This window comes from Camponotus floridanus, unplaced genomic scaffold (assembly GCF_003227725.1).
Source record: "Camponotus floridanus strain SB8 unplaced genomic scaffold, Cflo_v7.5 scaffold49, whole genome shotgun sequence".
NCBI classification, from domain to species: Eukaryota; Metazoa; Arthropoda; class Insecta; order Hymenoptera; family Formicidae; genus Camponotus; species Camponotus floridanus.
The window spans coordinates 1,160,079-1,180,858 of record NW_020229647.1 but is presented as its reverse complement, the minus strand read 5'-3'; the positions used below and the strand labels follow the sequence as shown (position 1 = coordinate 1,180,858).

Sequence of the window (20,780 nt, the reverse complement as noted above, 5' to 3'; positions counted from 1 at the left end):
ATATAATCTCTCAATATTCAGACTTCAGAACAATTATAAAGAAAAAAATAAGAATAAAATAAGAAAGAGAGCCAGGAATTCCTTGGAATTCTCTAATTTGCTATTTCGACGTTCCTGACAATCTCCTTTCGTGGGACTGCATCAGCGGGAGATCGTCGCTGCCGACTTGTCAAAAAACATGGTTTGCAGTATCCTTGGACCGCAGCATTCTTTCTCGCGGTGATCCACTCGAATTGTTCGTCGAAGTCACCTGATCGGCAGTAAACGCTATTTACCAGAGATACTTTGAAACGTCAGTTGAAAAACCAATGTTAATGGTCGCTTTTGTCTGTCGAAATTTTCTTGAGACTTAAGCTTCGCGAGATTTTCTCTGAAGATTCCTTTTGCAAAATATTGTAAAATTATTCTGAAATAAATATAAGATTTTTTAGATTTTTAATTTTTATTGTATCTATGTATCTTAATATTCTTATAATTAAATTTTGTAAGATTCTTTGTAATATTCTTATATTTAAATTTTGTTAAATTAAAGATTTTTAAATGAGACATAATGGAAACAATTTTTAAAATATATTTAACTACTTCTTAAACATCTATATCTTTTTTTTAACAATGCTCAAGCAACTAAATTGACGCCGATTTTTCGATCGGCACACGTGGCGAAAAAGAACAACACTTCAAAGCGCGAGGGTTTATTCGAGCAGTGTCTTTGCTTTCTATTGTCGGGCGTATATTCGAGCCATCCCCCTCACAATGGGGATAAAAGCACGAGGCATATTTCGCGTCATTCATGATCCAGAGAGCAAGACGATCCCATCGGCAATATCACTGACAAATTTAATGCCCAGCTATTAGGCAGCGGGGGGGTTCGTTTCGCCCCTTCTATCTGTCTATTGTCGAAGTGGCCACGTGCAAGATGACTACTGTCCCTCTTGCCCGGGCGAAAACGTTTAATCGTCATGTTGTCCGGAGATCTCCTGCGAAAAAAACCCCGCGCCCTTGTCACGCTTGTCGAGGGTTATTGGATTTGCCCGTCGCATGGAAGTGCTAAGTCGTTCGGGAACCTGCTAAGTTACACGCGAGATTACACCGACCGCTGTAATGTCGATTTGATACGGTCAAGTGTTTGTCGAATATTACGTGTTTTTGGCTATACGTAATTATTTACTCTGCAAATATATAATAAAAATTAAATGAAATTTATTTTATGAAACTAAATTTGTTTGTAATCTTTGAGATAAAACATTAGTTATGAAATATTTGAAGGACATAATTAATATAAAGCCACAATTAGTTTTTACCGAATCTTTAAAATGATACATCAACCTATCTAAGATCTCAACGTTAAGGACAACTATTTTATGTATAAGATAAAGTACTTATATATTAAATATATACATATATAGAAAAAAATATTTCTGTAAAAAGTTTTATTTATATAAATATATGATATTAAATACACGCGTATGTTACATAATATTTTGTGAAACAGCCTCAAAATATAATTTCCTATAAATTTATGTATATATATGTATATAAAATATCGATTTAAGTATTAATCTAAGATTTAATACTCTTCGGCAGATATTGCTTCATCGACATCTTCAGTTTCTCTTCTAAATCGAAAGCCACCACTTACACCAACCGAGGGGGAAAGTCCATTGCCTCCTGGACGTGGTTGAAATTGAGTGTGACCTCTGATGAAACCGTTATTGCCGAAGTTCCTTTCAGCCTGGACGCCAAAGTGCGGCTGCACTCGTTGTCCAGGTACTTTGCTCATTCCTCCGTAGACATCCGCTGTTGTGCGACCATTGTTATAAATATTACGATTAGCATTGAGATCCCAGCTTGGTTGGCGCATCGGACCGCTCAGAGGCTGCGTCCCCTGGAAGCTTAGTGAAGTTCCTTGCGGTTCTGCCTCTCGCTTAAAGCGGTAGCCAGCACTTATACCACCCGAGGGGGAAAGTCCATTGCCTCCCGGGCGTGGTTGAAATTGAGTGTGACCTCTGATGAAACCATTCTTGCCAATGCTTCTTTCAGCCTGGATGCCAAAGTGTGGCTGTACTCGTTGTCCAGGTACTTTACTCATTCCTCCATAGATATCCGCTGTTGTGCGACCATTGTTATAAATATTACGATTAGCGTTAAGATCCCAGCTTGGTTGGCGCATTGGGCCGCTCAGAGGCTGTGTCCCCTGGAAGCTTAGTGACGTTCCTTGTGGTTCTGCCTCTCGCCTGAAGCGGTAGCCAGCACTTATACCACCCGAGGGGGAAAGTCCGTTGCCTCCCGGGCGTGGTTGAAATTGAGTGTGACCTCTGATGAAACCATTCTTGCCAATGCTTCTTTCAGCCTGGATGCCGAAGTGCGGCTGCACTCGTTGTCCAGGTACTTTACTCATTCCTCCGTAGACATCCGCTGTTGTGCGACCATTGTTATAAATATTACGATTAGCGTTAAGATCCCAGCTTGGTTGGCGCATCGGGCCGCTCAGAGGCTGTGTCCCCTGGAAGCTTAGTGACGTTCCTTGTGGTTCTGCCTCTCGCCTGAAGCGGTAGCCAGCACTTATACCACCCGAGGGGGAAAGTCCGTTGCCTCCCGGGCGTGGTTGAAATTGAGTGTGACCTCTGATGAAACCATTCTTGCCAATGCTTCTTTCAGCCTGGATGCCGAAGTGCGGCTGCACTCGTTGTCCAGGTACTTTACTCATTCCTCCGTAGACATCCGCTGTTGTGCGACCATTGTTATAAATATTACGATTGGCATTAAGATCCCAGCTTGGTTGGCGCATCGGGCCGCTCAGAGGCTGCGTCCCCTGGAAGCTTAGTGACGTTCCTTGTGGTTCTGCCTCTCGCCTGAAGCGGTAGCCAGCACTTATACCACCCGAGGGGGAGAATCCATTGCCTCCCGGGCGTGGTTGAAATTGAGTGTGACCTCTGATGAAACCATTCTTGCCAATGTTTCTTTCAGCCTGGATGCCGAAGTGCGGTTGCATTCGTTGTCCAGGTACTTTGCTAATTCCTCCATAGATATCCGCGGTTGTGCGACCATTGTTATAAATATTACGATTAGCGTTAATATCCCAGCTTGGTTGGCGCATCGGGCTCTGGAAGCTTAGTGAAGCTCCTCCTTTGCGCATCGGGTCGCTGAGAGGCTGTGTGCCCTGGAAACTTGTCGAACCCTTTTCGGCATCACGACGTAGACGTGAATTCTACGAAAAAAAGGGAAAATTAAATTTTTGTGTACAAAATACACGTATGTACAAAATATATGTATGTTTTTCTCGACATATTTATTTTAAATTTTATTTATAGTTTTAAATTAATTTTTAAATAAATTCTTTTTTAAATTTGATTATTAAATTATCTAAATTGAAATATTAATATTTTATATTTAAAATAAAAAACTTTAAATAATCATATATATTGCATATTTTTATATAAACAATAAATGATGCCTTACATGATAATATAATAAATTAATGACACATTATATATAGTTACATATAAATATATAAGAACAATAGAAGTTATTGAAAAATTCCTGCTGCAAAGCTTTTTATTTATTATCGTATTTGTTAGAAATAAATAAGCAGGAACAATAGAAGTCATTTGCGAAAGCGCAGAGGTACTTTCCAATCTAGGAAATTCCAATTCAATGACAATTTCCATTTCTGACAATTGTCTTTGTGAGTCAATAAGTGAGAAATACAAGATAATTATGGTGCAACGTGTTATTATAATGTATGCAAAGCCACACAGTCACTGATTTTTCATACTACATCAACTACAGCGATATTTAATGTGCTTTCATATAAAAAAAAATTTTATATATTTTATATTTTTTTATTTAGAAACCGTGTAAATCGATATATATTCAATTTCAATAATTTAATGATTTAAAAAGAAAAGATTAATGAGAATCAGTAGCTACGAATTTAAATTTCAAATAAATTTATAGATTTCAGTTTTGATTAATTTTTTTAGTATATTGATTTTGTAATATACAATATTAAGTAAGCAATTACTTACATGTGGTATAATCGGATCAGACAGTTGATATTGGACGAGTTCCTTTGATGAAGTTTCCTGGGCACTCGCATAAGCGATAGCGCACAATAAGGCCAACACAAAAATTAACAGCTTCATAGTTGATATTAACTATGTTCCTCTGAGAAAGTAAGGAATGTTTTCGTTTCTACTGTGAAACTACTTCTGATGCCTGTCTGTCTTACCTCGGTCGCTTATATACAAATTTCTGACTCGGGGATGTACTATCAAGATTTTTCCCAATATTCCCGTTACATTATCTGTCGCTCTGGGTAATACCCAACAGTAGATTTCGTGCGCCTGTGAGTTGAGCTCACAGAAAGCATCGCATTACGGTCGCTCGCACCGGGAACCCCTCGCGCAATAAACAGCTGTAAAGCTGTCACTGTGCGCGAACATATTTCCTTCAACACGTGCATTGTCACAACATTGTATTTACATATCGCACCTTTGTTTCCAGTAATATGAGTAATGATATTTTCAATTATCTCATTTGACGTTATGTGGACGCCGAATATGAAATAAATGACAAATCATCAATGTCGTCATATGTTCTTAATTTCTCTTTTAAATAAAAGATATTATTAATTTCTCTTTTTAAATCATAGATATTATTCTAAATAATTATACAATTGTTAATAAAATTTTAAGAAACGAAAGAAACTTAACTTTGCTTTTGTACATTTAAAAATCTTATTACCATAAATGTCCAAAGTAATGATTTGTTCCATTTTTTCGATTCGTAAAATGCATATATTTTTACGATTTAAACATAATATTCTTATAACATTGTCTCTCTTTTTTTCGGTTTCTCCCGCACATATATACGTACATACTTATATTTTTGAAATAAAATATAAAAAAAAAAGTCTAATCGGAAATTTCAAGTTATTTTTTTAAGTTATTTAAGGCCTATCTCAATCTTTATATTACTTTTACAAAAATATAAATTATGCAAAATTATGGATTATATTTGCATAAGATACAAAAAAACAGTACACAAAATAAATAATATCACAAATGCACATACATATACATATAGATATGCACTTAATCATTAAATGTCGAAACGTCAAGATAATAGGAAAAATAATATCAGTGATACGTTTTACGTAATCGAGGTGAGAGTTCACGGAGATGTCGATAATCCGCGAATCGGGAATGTCCCTCATTCTGTCATCACGAAGGCATTAACCTCGACAACCGTTTGCGGTTATTAGATAAAAATTTTCTATATTTATAAAAAAATAAAAAGCCGGTGATATCCCGCAAAAATGACGTAGGCTTGAAAATCCTAAATCTTAATTAAATGTCAAGACTTCTTATATTTGTCTCGTAGACTCTCATCTTCAATGGATTCACTTATCATTATATTATTTCTTACAATTAGTCTTTTCGTTTGTTTATTTCTTCAATTAATAATCAAAATAAAGCTCGCGCTTATTTTGATTTTATCTCAATTACTATTGCTACTTTAGTTAATAAAAAAAATTAGTAGAAACAAAAGAAAATCTATAAGTAATTATATAATTAAGTAATCTTTAAGTTATTAAATATTAAATAATTTACGTTTAATAAAATTCGATTTAATTCGAATTAATTGTTATAACTGTATTATATGCAAATTAAAAAATTAATTTTTTTTAATTGCGATTTTTATACACCATTTATAATATTATTAGTTATGCTTATTTTTGCAATATAAATATAATAAATAAATAAATAAATAATATTGTGAACAAGTTTTATAATTATTTTAAATAGAAAATTATTATCTGATGATAATATTAATATACGAAAAATTACATTTAATTTTAATTAAACAAATATTATTTTAACTCACATTCGACTCTTAGATTCTATTCTAACAAGCAATAACATGCCGCAAACATGTGGAAACTAAAATATTATAAATTTAAAATATTATATATTTAAAATATCATATATTTATAATAAACAGATGATTGTTGATTTTACTGAAATATGAAATATGAACATAATCTAACGTCCAGTCGAGCATCTGGTAAGCAAGATTAATTTCAAGGTCTACAATAGTTTCCCGTTAGAAACTGTTCGAATTTTGAAATCAGCAATAGTTCTACTGAAGAAAGAAACCGACATGTGTAGCAAAGTGTTGTTTCAAAGTTAAACGCAAAAAAACATTTCATTAAATAAATTTTTAACAAAGAGCGACCATGTGTGTAGAATACAGTTTTTCTTCAACTGCTAGTATCTGTTTCAGAAAATCGAGCAAATGGAAAAAAACTGAGGATGTGAAAAGTCATACAATGTATTTAATTATTTCTTCTTGTATTTATTCCAATAATATGTTCTAATATTATTTATAATAAACAGATTATTAGCGATGATACTAAATATAAAGATATGAAAAATATTTTTAATGTAGTCCAGTCGAAGTCATATTTTGTATATGCAAGATTAAATTTCAAGTTTACAATATTTTTATTTAGAAATATTTTATTATATTTATAATATAATATATATATAATATATATAATATTTCCACAGATATACATACATTTATTTACAAATTTAAATTATTTATTTGTAATATTAAAGGTGGATTTTGCATTTTTCTTCCTTTTCACTTATCCTTGTGTAAATTCAAGTTCACTTGAAGATTATGCCGGATGTATCTGAAACCAGATCGTAAGTCGGTCGATCGGTGCCGCGTGAAAATACGATTTCCACGACAGCAACATTTCCGTAGGAATTCCATCCTGAAGACGCCATCTTCTCCCCCTCTCTCCTTCCCTTTCGCCACGGCAAATTAAGCTTCCCAAAACACCACGAAACTGTTAATTAAGACTCATTATGCGCGCTGCGGGGGATGGTTGCCTGGGATGGAAGGAAGGTGGCCGTAGCGGAGGATGAAGACCACGAAGAAGCCGAAGGAAGGGGTAGAAGGTGGCAGGGGCCGGAGATAGGCGGGGGTGGTTTAACCCGAGTACGAACTTCTTAATACCACAGCTGCAGTCGGGTTCATTGTGGGATCAATACGGGGAGAATCCGTGGTAGTGGCAGGCCAAGTGCGATTGGTTCCAACAATCGGGCACGGTGATTGGCCAACACCGGCACTACCAGGAGGCGGGTTCTGTCGCCACGAACCCGACGTGTTGGGGTGGCGGAAAAGAGGAAGAGGACATGCGGCGTCGCCGCTCGCTCGAAAAGGACGGCGACGGGAATGGTTCAGAAAAAGACAGCGACAAGCTCCAGGGAGAGAGAGGGTGACACACGGTGTCGAGTCTGGGGGGTTTCAGTCTGTGTTCACCCATGAGAGACACACCACCAGCGGCGACACGCTCCGCTCACATTGCGAGGGTGAGGGCTCGTTTTTCGCTCGCCAACTGGTCGTCCTTTGCCACTTGTCTTCCGCGTTGAATTCAAACACATCGCGATCGGAGTCTTACCGCCGTAGAGGATCTAAACGAGAGTAAATCGGTTCATCAAGACCGCGGCGAAAAAAACCGTGGAATAAATTGTGAGAGGAATTGTACGTGTCATCTTGAACTGCAGGTGGTCCTGCATATGACGTATGAAATGAAGTGTCAGAAGCGGTGACAACAGTTCTGTTACTAGCTAAGTGAAGTGTCAATGAAGTGTTAATAAAAAAAAATTAGACAGCCTGAGACAATTAAACAAATCTCTTCATCGATACAAACTGCAATTGAGAACAATTAAAATTTATCAAATTAAGAATCATGAAGAAAATCGTGCGCGTTATTAAAAGTAATCTTACACGATAAGTTGATCCGTATTGGAAAGTTTCGGAAACAGATACCTGAAAGGAAAAAAGTTTTGAATAGAAAAGAAAACTTACAAGTATTTAATTATTGGCAAAAAAAAATTCGAAGTCAAGTTTCTGAAAACAAAATCATAGAAGAAAAATTTTCATGAGGACTGTTACTGGGCATATGCCTAGCATATGCCTTCGTTTATCTTGTACATCTTCGTAGAATTCTTTGTAAGTAGGATATATGTCGCAATTCAATCTATCCAACTGATGACAATTATCTGAATCCTTTCGCATTTGTACTAAGGAAAAAGAAAGGAGAGCGATCGACTTGTGCAACTTTTTGTATTGCTTCAACTATCTTGAAGAATTAACTGCGTGTATTTATTATAGTTCAGTGGTTCTTGAAAAATAAGAAAGAACGTGTTTAAAAACTCTGCTATAAAATTCCACTACAGTTTAATAAAAAAAGAAAAAATTATGTCTAAACAAAATTGATGAGCATATATTATGTTGTGATCTTGAAAATGTCTAATCTTTCGTAATTATTTTTTCTGCTTTCTTCACGATATATGCATGAAGGCTTTTGTGATTATGATATAGCGCTGAAAAATTAAATATTTTTCAATAATATAATTAAATAAAAATAAATTGTGATATAATTGGATGAACGTCCACAATATATTTAAAAAAATATAAATATTGAAATTAAGCACAACCAAAGTATGTTCATTATCATCCTTGTGTGTTTTACTTGTGTAATTTACGTTGATTTGATAAATTTTTAAATAAACATATCTTGGACAATTGAAATAGTGTAAAAAAGAATAAAAGAAGACAAGACTGTTAAAAACAGTATTCAACAGCATACTATTCAATTTTTCACGAACGGCATAATATCCTGTTAATTATACCATTGATTTGATGTATCTCGTAGATCGTGAATAATTTTAAATATTTAAATTATTGATCGTGTGAAGCCATCGAAGAAATTAAAATTATCCAAGATAGATACATATATATATATCAGAACATTTGACAACAATATATTAAACTACCTCACTGTCGCTATGTGTTACAGCACGGACTGTTATCCTTAGTGTCGAATCTAGTGATTTCGAATGACTCTTCACGCTTGAGCCGATCGAGGTGCGCCATTGACGGAGTTGGAGGACGAGTTAAGGAGTGGTGTTATTCAAAAGGGTGGTGCGACGTTCGGGTACGCAAGTCTGCAGGCCAGCTCTGGGGTGCCGGGCCCGGGCGGGGTGATGAGCTGCTCCGATGTGATGTATCAATATTATCCTTATCTTTACCAGACCCACCGGCCACCGCCGCCGCATCCGACCCACCCCCATGCGGCCCCGCACAGTCACCCCCATGCCAATCCGCACGCGGCCCACCACAGCCCGGCCAGACCGGCGCCCTTTCAACCCTTCCCGGCGGCTACGGCGACGCATCAGTATGACAGGGTGAGTCTACGGCTTTTATTTCAATCATTGATAAATAACATTCTTACCGGAAACTCCTTGGTTTTGAGAGAGGAGAGGTGTAAGCCCTTTGTCAATCTCAATAATTTGTATAAAAATCACTAATAGTAAAATTAAAAATAATAATAAGTGATATAAAATTATGAAGCTCTATTCACGTTTTTCTGTATAATTAAAATAAATTAAATAAGTAGATTATTCGATTGATCGTTGACTAATCAATTTATTTAATAATGCTACGATATGAGATAAAATCTGTCATTATATAATAGACGAGATAGAAAATTGTACGAAGGCGCTAATAGAGTACATCAAAACGCCCACATTTCTAAAGTGGTTTATCAACACACTTTTATAACCCCACTTTAGAACGTTGTAGCTAGCATTCTTGAATTGTCCAAAGCAATTAAAAATGGATCCACGTTCGTTAGTCATTAAGTTTGACGCGTTTGGTAAAAAAAATTACATCCCCATTTATGGCGAAGACATTCTTTACTGTCATATAAATTAAATTAAGGAGATAATTTTATATACAAAATATATAATTTTCTTCATTTATAAATAATAAATAAATAGCAAAATGAAGTGAGATAAAATACATTGTTAAAGTAAGCAAATATTCGATTCGAAATCTCATATCTTTTGTATACAAATATGATTTGATTTTTGCTAAAAGTTATTATGTTTCTTTGAATTTTGGATTTCTGTTTTGGAATATTTGATCTTTTTTTTCTCGATTTTTATTTAACCTGTCGATTCTCAGATTGTATAGCAAGTTCTCCAAGTTGCCGAATAGCAAGCAGTCCTTCGAATCACTCGATTGTCGAATCCTCGATCCGCGAATATCTTGCCAGTGGCCTTTCTTAGAAATCGAGGAACATTGTCGCCAGAATAATATTGCGCCCAACTATACTCATCTTGAAATAGTTTCGAAACCAAGCAAGAAGTAAATTTTCTCGGGTAACGCGTGGAATCGTCTATGCATCATTTTAATTTGTCTGCTGGGAGATCAGGCGTGCTTCTGCATTCATGCACCCATGCGTGCATCGTAGGGTGTCGAGCATCGTTTCGTTATTTTTTCCAGCTCGGTAGGAAAGTAACGTTTCTTTTTTCTAGTATCAAATCTTTCGTGTAAGTAAAATTAAACTTGTAATTAACGATGCGAACTGAGAAATTCTTGAGAGTAGCTCTTCGGAAAACGAAGACATTAAGAATGAAAATGTGAGAGAATTTTTTAAAAATATTTTTTAAATATTATTTGAAACAAAGAGAATTAGTATACATTATACACTACACTTCGAAAATATTATCAAAAAGTAAAAAATTGTACGCTGAAAAACTCCATCATAAAATAAAATATTGCAATTGATTAAACTTTTAATTATAAAAAGTGAATCTCGATATCATATTAATCTTAATAAAATAAAAGCTACTAAAATTTGATAATGAAATGGGAAAAAGAAAAAAAAAGAAAAAGAGCAAGTGTTATTTTTCAGAAGTAAAGTACATTAAAAATTGTGTGAAATTAAAATCCTTTTCATCATAAAAAATTAGAAATTCAATCCCAGTTTGGACATTTAAATTAATGCGACTTTTTTTAAATTTTGTAAAAAAGTTTTACTTATAATTTCAGAATTTTCTTGGATATGTGGAATCTTTAATTTTTCTATTCTACATATCACATAAATTCTTCTTCAGAAATTTATTTAAAATGTAACTTTAGATTGACCAGAGTTTAATTAATCAAAGAAAACCGGCTATCTCTCTTCCTCTTCTTCCAAGATATATAGTTATGAGCATCGTTGGCCCATTTATCTATCAATCTCCCAGCGACATTGTAGAAACACGTCCCGACGTTCTCGCCACTTTTCTCTTTCTCTCTCGTGGTCTCGCGATCGCGAGATAACATCCGGCGAGAGCGTTAAGCGCGCGCGATACGAGCGAAGAGGAGGAAAGGAGGGAAAGCCGATCCCGGACAGCCAGACAGGACAGGTTCTCCACAAAGGAGGCTCCCCCGAGGGAAGAAGAGGGAGCACCGGGGCTCACACCGGCTCATATCCTCGGGGCCCGGGTAGTTCACGCGAACGCGGCGCGACACGAGTTTACTTTTATTTAAATCTCTCTCCTGCTTTTTTTATTTAGGGCCCTGAGAAACGCCGCTCATTTTGTTCCTTTGCCGGTCTCCGCTCTCTGTGTCTCCCTGGTCTCTGAATTAATAGCCGCGCTAGTGTTTTTCGCAGTGTGTCGGCCGCAACGTGCATGCGTACGAAAGCGCGTACCGACGTGACGCACGTTAAAAATGCGCCTCGTTTTCTCATGGGACGCACCGAAACCGCCATGCTTTATCGCTCCTGCTCGCTTGGTCGAGTAAACGAGCGAGTGTTCGAGGACTCCACTCGCGAAGAATGATATACGAAGTGTCGCAGAAGCTGCGCGATTCTTTGGAGAACCGTAGACATTACTTAATTCCTTCAAAAAATATTTTAAAAAGGACTTGAGTATCATTATATCAGTAATTTTTATCCTTAAATATGAAGAACAGAAAATTGATGAGAAGAACTCGACGTGAATATATAATTAGATCCCTTGAAATGAAATCTTACGAACCTTATTAAGAAGCATAGAGGATCCATTAACTGATATCATCTTCGCATAATGCGAAGGCTCGCAAGAAATTAGGCAATAGAGAGAGAAATGCAGAGATCGTAATACGCACAATCGTTTCGTCGGAGAAACGCATGCATCGAGGAAGAGACAGGTGCTGGTCGCAGGAGAAGTCCGCAAGAACTCGACTAATCAGTCGTAGCATTTTTCTCGACTGCCGTTTCTTCTCGCCAGGACCACCGAGACGCGCGTACGGACATCTCGCAAGATAGACCGACAGCGCGGTCCAAGACTATAATACCTATCCTATAACCAGCTCCTGTCCGTCCTCCTAGCAGCAGGTCTCAAACGGACCGCGCCTTTACCTGACCAAGTTTTACGATCGTCGCGTCGAGGTGGCGATGTGTCCTCGTGTTATCGTCCCGGCGGGATCTGGCCTGGCTAAAGCAGCCTCCTGCCACGGTTTCTTTTATTATATTTCTCATTCTTCCCCTTTTCTTCCTCCTTTCCTCATGTGCACCTCCTCGTCGTTGCCTTCGCGATTAAAGAACGAAGGACACCGCTTTGCCATGTTCATCAATTTGACTTAGTCGCCGTGCTGTTTTAGAGAGAAAAAATAATAGCAACGACGATAAGCAGGATCGCTTTATCAATCTTTTATGCCGCATGAACAAATATATAGTATTTAAATGTATATTATTTAATGTAAAATTGACTTCATCAATAATTCTCTTACATTAATTTGCTTCATTTTTATGCGGCAATTTTTTGATGTCTCGATTTTCTCTAGGTTTTCTTCCCAAATTTTTAATGTATCGCATAATTTGATTCATTTGCTACTGTTTTTTTTAATAATTAATTAAAGAAGTCACCGGAGCGAACTTGCTTTTCAGCGAACTGTCAACACATTGTCAATCTTTCACGCAATGTCGACATCACGCTGAGTTTCAAACTCTGGCATTTCCGTCGCGTCTTATTAGGAGAGATCGACTATCGTCCGGTAATTTGTTGTTCTCGCTTCGCCGGAATAAATTTTCACCGGGACTAGTTTCTCGGCCAGAGCACCAGAGCCCTGCGTGAACGCACGCCCTTTCCCCTGCCGTCTTTGCATTCCATTTATGAGATCGCTGTCGCAAGCGTTTATACAACCTGTCGCGGAAAATCGCCGCAGAATGCGACGTCGATTTCTAAAACCGCGAAACGATCGCAGCAGCCGAACGGAACTCGACCTGTTGATCGCGAGACGGGGAGCCGATATAGTGACAATTAAAATTCCATAAAATTCTCGATAAAATTATAAGTCAAGAAAGCGGAATTATACAATCTCGTGCATCTCAAATCAACCGCGAATAAAGATTAACGATCGCGCTTACTAATGAGAAAAGAAAGTATGACAGTGATTAAACAGCCCGATGCATTGGCATCGCTTAAAGATTTTTCATTTGGCAATAATTTATATTCTTCACAACATTTTTATCGAATTACTAGTTAACGTACATATCGGAGATTGCATCGAAGTCTCTCGAAACAATATCTGGAACATACGTATTATCCCAAGATTATATTATACCGAGTAACAGCCTGATCATTTTAATAATAATATCCCATTGATACACATGTTTTTTCACATATTTTTGCCATTTTATGTTCATTCGTTTCACCTGACGAAACAAATTTGAATTTCGGTCCTCCCTTTCATCATCGATTTCTTGCAAGAATGTTTTTTGGATCCGAATTTCGGGAATCTACGCCACTGTGCGAGTCACGCAGAAAATTCGCCCATAAAGCGCGCGGAACGACTGCGCGCTCGTCCGTAAAAGAAAGAAGAAGCGAACCGAGCGGTACATTTAAACGCTTCCCGGGCGCACAGGAGTTCCCAGAGAGAAGCAAGATTTTACGCTTACGTCTTTACTTAACCCCTTGACCATACGATGAACGGCAACATTTTTCCGACGCGGGATCAACAGGAGGGAGTCTTCCTGCCATCCCCCTCCATGAATCGCCTTCAATATTCGCCGTCGCGATCATGCGAGTATCTGGTACCTGGCGTGGCATTTCGATATCTCGCCAGGTATACCACGGTACCCGCAGCGCGTAGGAAAAACTAATTAATTACGATCAATCTACGCGTCGTAAAAGCCAGCCAGGTCCGCTGTCCGTTCGACCGGCTGACCCTGTCGAAGTCGAGAAGGCGTTGCTATACCGGGTATGAGCTACGATCGCCGTTTTCGTCGTGCTCAGCCGAGCAGGGAGCATCGACATCGGCAAAAGCTTTTTTCTCCGCGCGACTCTTCTCGCTGTATCATCTGCGAAAATCAACGCGGCGTATTGTCGGTCATTTGCAAAGAGAAATACCGAGAACACAATTGCGTTTTTAAAATTATATTATTGAACTTTTAGACGTTTAGATTGGAAGTTAATCAAGAGTGCTGTTGCATCCTCGATTCCTTTGGAACCTAAAATATAGCTGTTCTTAGATTCTTTTATTGTTTAGATATACATTATAAAGACGTTTCAAATTTTAAATCTGAGGAATAGTGTTTTATTTCGTAGATGTCTTTTGATTTTAAATTACGCACATCTTTACGCATAAATTATAGTTATCTTGATGTATTAGAGAATCCACGATTTAAAAATTGTCAAATATTCTAACAATAGATCGTATAGACGATACATAGATAATTTTATTAAATAGATAAAAATTTGTGACAATGATGGATACTTCGAGCAGCTTACTCGTCGAAAGAATCTTGATCAGCTGATAAAATTTTGTGCACCGACTTTTCCTTGTTGCACGCCAATGTGCGTAAGAGATATAAAAAGAAAGAAAAATTGAAAATAAAAGACACACGACCGGGTAATATCGAGAGATGCTCGCCATGACAACGATGATACTTCAGACCGGTACAGCAACGGCATCCTCGACCGCGGTACGATCAAACGGTGCGGTACGGATAGAAAGAGGGCCGTAAGTAGGGATGTTGCGAGGTCTCGATAAATTCAGGATCTGGAAGTCCGAGTCGTTGACTTTTTTATCGTCAGTTAAACGGGAAAATGGTGTTTCTGCCAGCCTCCTGGCATTCGACCCCGTATGCATATATTATGCAATAAAAGTTATTTATTATTTATTTCCAGAAAACACTCTACCCTCTCTCGCACCTTTTCCCATCGACATCGCACGAATAAACAAATCTTCTCGAGTGTTTTTTATTAATGTAAAATAAAGGTTTTATGAATTTTATTTATTGATTATTAATGTTAATAAATTATGAATTCTCTTGTTTATGAAGAGGAAATTATATTTGAAATTCTGCAGAGAATATATGCAGTTTTCTCTGTTCACTATATAATTCCCTGTTCACTATATAGTTTCCGCTTCTAGAACAAATCGCACGACTACAATTATTGAATGATTTATTCGACTCGTGAGTTATTGACGTTATCTTTTGCGACATGAAAAAAACGGCGGTCAGTTGCACAGTGACACAGCGCGGTAAGAAGGGACGTGCAAAACTTTCACCGAATCGTCGCGAAATCGAGGTGAACTCGCTTTACCGGTTTAAACGAAAAAATTAATACGTGACCCAGCGCGGCGGCGGAGATCGGCGACCGCGTGGCTGAGATAAAACGGCGTCCAGGTATCGGGAATCGGGTACCACGAGCGCGCGCCAGGTAAAGACAACACACCGCGCGGTGGACAATCCGTTGCTCATCGGGCAAAAAAAGATCGGGCCTCTCCTGGCGTAAGACCTGATCTGGCTGTCCAAAGACCGGGATGATGATGATTCTGTCGTAACCGCTCGCGAATACTATCTGTTTCTCAGGATATAGACCTTCTTCAATTTAACGTACCACGTGGCATAATCGCGGGTACAATGATTTTAAAATCTTATAACGTAGAATAATAACTAACAATTCATGAGGGAAATCCATAAATGTAATAATTGCAATTAATAGCAAGATAAGATTTTTATCTAAGAAAAAGGTAACTAAGATTAATTAATAAAACCGCTGACGAATCGGAATGATATTCAAAGGTGAACACGAGGCGGAAGACGCGCAAGGAGAAGGAAGTATCGCGGAAGCGACAGCCGCTTCTTTTGTGCCGTCGGATTGGTGTCCTCCTCGTCAGAGAACGTGGATGCGTTTCTGCTCGAGGCGGTTGCATTGAATTGCAGATCGCGCGCGGACAGATGGACATGTCCATGGACGAACTCGCGGTCGCTTGTTGCGACAGCAGAAAAAAAAAGAGACCCTGGAAATCTTCCGATCTTGCCGATCCCGTATCGTATCCTCGTAACCTCGATTCCACACGGCTATTCGTACTCTAGGATCTCTAGATATCCTGAATAAAGAAAAGAACAATGAAGAAATTGTACTCTCCAAGGAAAGAGATTACATCGTTTGACATTTCTTCAATCGTACTCCCTAAATCGTTTGAATTTTTCACAGTTTCACCTGCTATCTAAAAGAAACGCGAAAGGCTTCATATTATCCTCATCTCTTTGGGATATCGGCTCGTCAGGACGAGGAACCGATGGCGATCGAATCTTTCGGTGAAAAAAAATCCCACGTCAGCTATCAGCCCGTTCGTCGTTAGTCACGTGCGCCGCGCGACTCGGTCATTTGTCTTTGTTCACTTTGCGCACCCGGTGTCCGAGAAAATGCCCGCGTGTCTATTTGTTACGAAGCCGAAGCCACAAATCACACGCCGCTGCTGCATCCCTCTTCGCGTGTCCTCGTCGCCGAACTCTTCCTCGCGAGCGACCACACGCTCGAGTATATTTAAACGCAATTACGCACAAGAGAGCGGCCGCACCCGGTAATCCCGCCGAAACGCACACTATCGCGAGATTAACTGCCGCAAACATCGGGCAAAGTCAGAAGTCTGGAATCCAGACGTCGGGTATCTCTCCCGTACGTTATTATAACTTTGCGTGATTCTTGATGAACACGCATTGCGGTGAGACACGCATTTCTCGCAGTTCGGGATGAAATCGTCGTCCACATGCCTGCTAACCCCATGAGAGAGATCTGAAATCCATCATCCTGGCAGATAGGCAATAATACTTATTAGTGACAGAAATGATGCTGAATACTTTGTGAAAAAATGCAAACGTATACAAACATCACAGGTCTCCAGGATCCACACAGTAATAAATAACTGTTTTAAGTACAATTTATAAAAATTGAAATCGCTTAGCACTTATAGTCGTATCGCGACGGAAAATGTATTTACAACATGGAGATTTTGATGGCGACTTCGTCGAGCGTATGCGTAATTTAAGGGGATGATAAACGCGGCGGCGTTATTTTCTCATCTCTATCGGAAGAAACGAGCCGCGTGTGTTCACGGTAAGTGGCGAAAATTAATAAACACCGTCGAGACTCGGTGTGACTGGCGTCGTGACTCGAGAGACCGAGGCTCGAATGCACCAGCTGCCGACTTCGTCGACGCCGAGGACTCGGACTTCTGCGGTAGCCGGCGATAAGACTCCATTATTGAAATACCGGCTGTTTAACCCCGCGGAATTCTCTCGCCCCTCTCCTCAGGATTTCTTCCTTTTACTTCTCCCGATGCCGCCTTTCTGCGCGGCGAGTTGTCTATTTTCTCTCGCCGAGGACTGGCGGACTCTCTTTCGCAGCATTCTGCCTCTCTCTTTCTCCTCTTCCTCTAGTTAGGCAATTTCGTTAACAGAATACTAATGGAATGTGATTGTATTAACCCGTCGTGTTTGAGAAACTAATATGCAGCGTGTTCCTGAAGAAGATGATAATCTATATGAGAATCCTCCTTTCTTCGATAGCTCGGGACCGATACTTGCTGAGTAAAAGTTAAATGTCTCTGGAGAAGTACTAACATAACTTCGAAGATGACTGCGTTATACTTATATGCAACTTTTGCGTTCTCGAGTTTAAATATTTGGGCCATTTGTCGTTAACGAGAATGAGAATAATGATAAGATTCTGCATTGTTAGAGCCAGTCCTCCGTCAAAATATCCTACATATGGATATGCCCAAGAGAGTGATCGAGCTATCCTCAATCGTTCAATGCATCGATAGACATTTCGCCGGCTCTTTCTGGCTGTCGACTACCACGTGACACGTGTGTTGGGCCAGATATTATTTCGACCGGACGGCAAGCAGAGAACTGGTCCGGTCGGGCAGTTGACGTATCAAAGAGATACCGACGAATGTTGCTCGTCCACAGCTCGATCTCTCGCTTAGATATCGCTATTTCTAATTAATCGCTCCGCGCGATTCGAATACAACCGATCCAACGGATACAGTCCGTTTATCCTCGAGAGGTTTGCGATTCTAACCGATCAAGTCTTCGTTGAGGGAAGTTCTTCAAAGATATTTTTCAAGCTCGCCCAAGGGTCTCCTGTTCACCAGTAGTTTTAGACTCTCTGTATAGACTAACTATGTGTTTTTTGCCCGTTTGAGAATTCGTCGAGAATACTGAGACACTCTGGCTGTTTAAGTAGATGAGCGTAAAACCAGAACGGCGCCTCATAAATTTAAGGGCGATCCGTCGAAGGATTCGCAAGACGGAAAGAGAACGAAGGAGAGAGAAAGAGAGAGAGTTTAGAGATCCGCCACCGGTTACATTGCTATGTTCGTCTTGCACGTGCTCGCTCGGTTTTGCGCGGGACGCTCGAGCGCCAGTCGACGTGTAGGCTGTCCAGTAGGCTATGATTTGTCGCATCGCCAACCAGCTGCCGTCCTCGTGTTGCCGCAGATTTTTCGTTAGCGATGAACGTTTAACCCGGCAAAAATATCTCTGTCCAATCGCTTCTCATTTCTTCTCGTTGCTTCGTCGTTGGGCGAAGATTATTAACCTTTTGATTCTCGAAAAACGCTTCAATTTGATATCTAAGAGGAACGTAATAGATTTAAATTTCAAGAACTAAAATAAAGAAAGAGAAACTAAAAATGCAAAATATCATTCCTAGAAATCCAGGATGCGGAAGATTCAGAATCAAAGAACTTAAACTTTCTCGAGTCTCTCAGGATCGGTCTAAAAATTTAACATTGGAATGGTCTAGGATCCCAGCATCTGTTTCCGTGATGAATCACTCGAGCGGGCCACTGACTTTGGGGCATGTAAATATAGAGACGACGCGTTGTTCGACGTCCCAGCGTCGTCGTGCTGAAGGAAGAATACTCAGACATTGTCTTAGCTACAAAAACGCCGCATGTCTGTCAACATTTTGTTCGTTTTTCATGACGTTCTCCAAAGTTCTCCGACAGCTTAAACTAACAAACAACGTTTGGTTTCAAGCAGAAGAGCTAGGAAGCTAGCAAGGAACAATAGAGTATCCGTAACTGTGATGATAAGCTGACTGCAATGTATAACGTTTAAACATTATGAATACTAATTTTTATGTTTTAGTAGAGAAAATATATGCTCATAAGACATAATACATTTTTCAATGTACATGTCTTATTAATATTTTGTTACATAAGAAGTTTCAAGAACTACTTGACATGAGAATTCATTAAAACAGTGCGAATTTTGTTAGCTAATAGCATAATGATTTTATCGATTATCAAGCATTCATTTTACACAATTATTTCTCGACTAACTTTTATTTTGAGATGCGGCGATTTTGTACTTCGCGATTAAGACGAACATGATTACGATAAAAATAATTCGACAATTTAATTTATAATACGATGCGGTTGAGGACAATGTATCGGGCAAACATTCCAATGCATTTTATGCGACCACTAAAACCTGGCGGTACGCCAACCGACCAAAGGTCTATTATTGTTTTGTTATGACAGCGGGTCGTTTTCGTAAATTAATGTCGAAACAAATGTATCCCGTTTTAAGGGACCGCCGGTTGTATCCCTAATTGAATCGGTAAACACCATAAGTTAGCCAGTAACTAGTCATGTCGACATAAATCACTTTTTGGAAGATGGGCTGTCACCTCGTGTCTTATAGACTTCTTTAATCTCATAAACGAACAAGATTGACGAAACAAAAAGATACAAATGTCGTTAAACTCTAAACTAAATATCGCATAAACCTGCGATCGGTAACCATGTATGTCCAGGTTTTCATAAGTAATTCAACAATTCATAAAATTTATTATTGAAAGACATTTTTTAATTATTTTATTTTTTTATAAAATAGTTTATATTATTATTTTAGTGTGATGTTTTATATATATGATTTTGGATGACTCTTTACAGTAGGTAGACATATATTCTCGCTAGATATTCTATGATTAGAAGTTCCTTGGATCCTTCTCGCGTGTGCTCTTAATTGCATGCATCGTAGCATGCGGTGTCTGTATTATCCTGAGAAACTGGAGAGAAGCGTTCGCACCTCATAGAAGGAGGATCTCTATATTAACTCACTTTACGCCAACATCGTGCTTTCCATTAAATTAAGTCCAAGTTTTGCTGCAAGTCTTACTCTCGACGCACCGAATTTTAATTCGCAGCTTTCTTTTTATTCATCGATGTTTACTCCTGAATTTAAATTGCATATTTTGACATGTTTAAAATAAAAATTGCTATTAATTCTTTTTATAAATTTTCGTTGTTAAAATTTTACGTGAACGGTGGTTTGCGCAATAAAGTAGTTTACTTAAAATATTGTAAGAGCGAAAATAATGAGATATTATTTAAAAATATATTATATAACACATTTCACACACATAAAATTCGTATGGTGTCGAATTATAAATTTACTTGAACGACAACTTTGAAATTTATATAAAACAAATATTTCTCATGCAGTCTGACTATCGCGTTTTTATCTACTGATTACAAATTTTTCATTCTAACTACTTGAGAAGCTAAATTACATATGAAAATTGCATCTCACCATTAGCTAAACAATTATTTATCTGACTGCTTAAGAATGTGCA

General features: G+C 38.3%; 2 protein-coding genes across 6 annotated transcripts in view; one reads left to right on the top strand and one right to left on the bottom strand.

Moving 5' to 3' along the window:
- Window positions 1–1,419: 1,419 nt before the first annotated feature.
- LOC105251735 lies at window positions 1,420–4,220 on the bottom strand. Its single transcript, XM_025412219.1, has 2 exons — window positions 4,029–4,220; window positions 1,420–3,208 (listed from the first exon to the last, which is right to left on the bottom strand). The coding sequence occupies exons 1-2, from the start codon at window positions 4,143–4,145 to the stop codon at window positions 1,568–1,570; spliced, it is 1,758 nt and encodes a 585-aa protein (XP_025268004.1). The 5' UTR covers window positions 4,146–4,220; the 3' UTR covers window positions 1,420–1,567.
- Window positions 4,221–7,306: 3,086 nt separating this feature from the next.
- The window catches only part of LOC105251765 (protein vestigial), a 42,440-nt gene continuing 28,966 nt past the window's right edge, over window positions 7,307–20,780 (top strand). For 3 of the 5 annotated variants that reach the window (XR_003123317.1, XM_025412226.1, XM_025412227.1), the window contains exon 1: window positions 9,069–9,269. Coding sequence is in view for 4 of the 5 variants with exons in the window: in XM_025412226.1 (XP_025268011.1) it covers window positions 9,069–9,269 (201 nt within the window). In the remaining variant the exon portion in view is untranslated. Of the gene's footprint in view, window positions 8,032–8,768; window positions 9,270–20,780 lie in introns of those variants that run through there. The other 2 variants (XM_011258754.3, XM_025412225.1) reach the window with 2 other exon arrangements.

Bases quoted from the DNA above. Each gene is read 5' to 3' on its own strand.
- LOC105251735 (XM_025412219.1), bottom strand. From the start codon at position 4,145: ATGAAGCTGTTAATTTTTGTGTTGGCCTTATTGTGCGCTATCGCTTAT. The intron at 3,209-4,028 runs GTAAGTAATTGC...TTTTTTTCGTAG, and splicing joins CTGATCCGATTATACCACAT to AATTCACGTCTACGTCGTGA.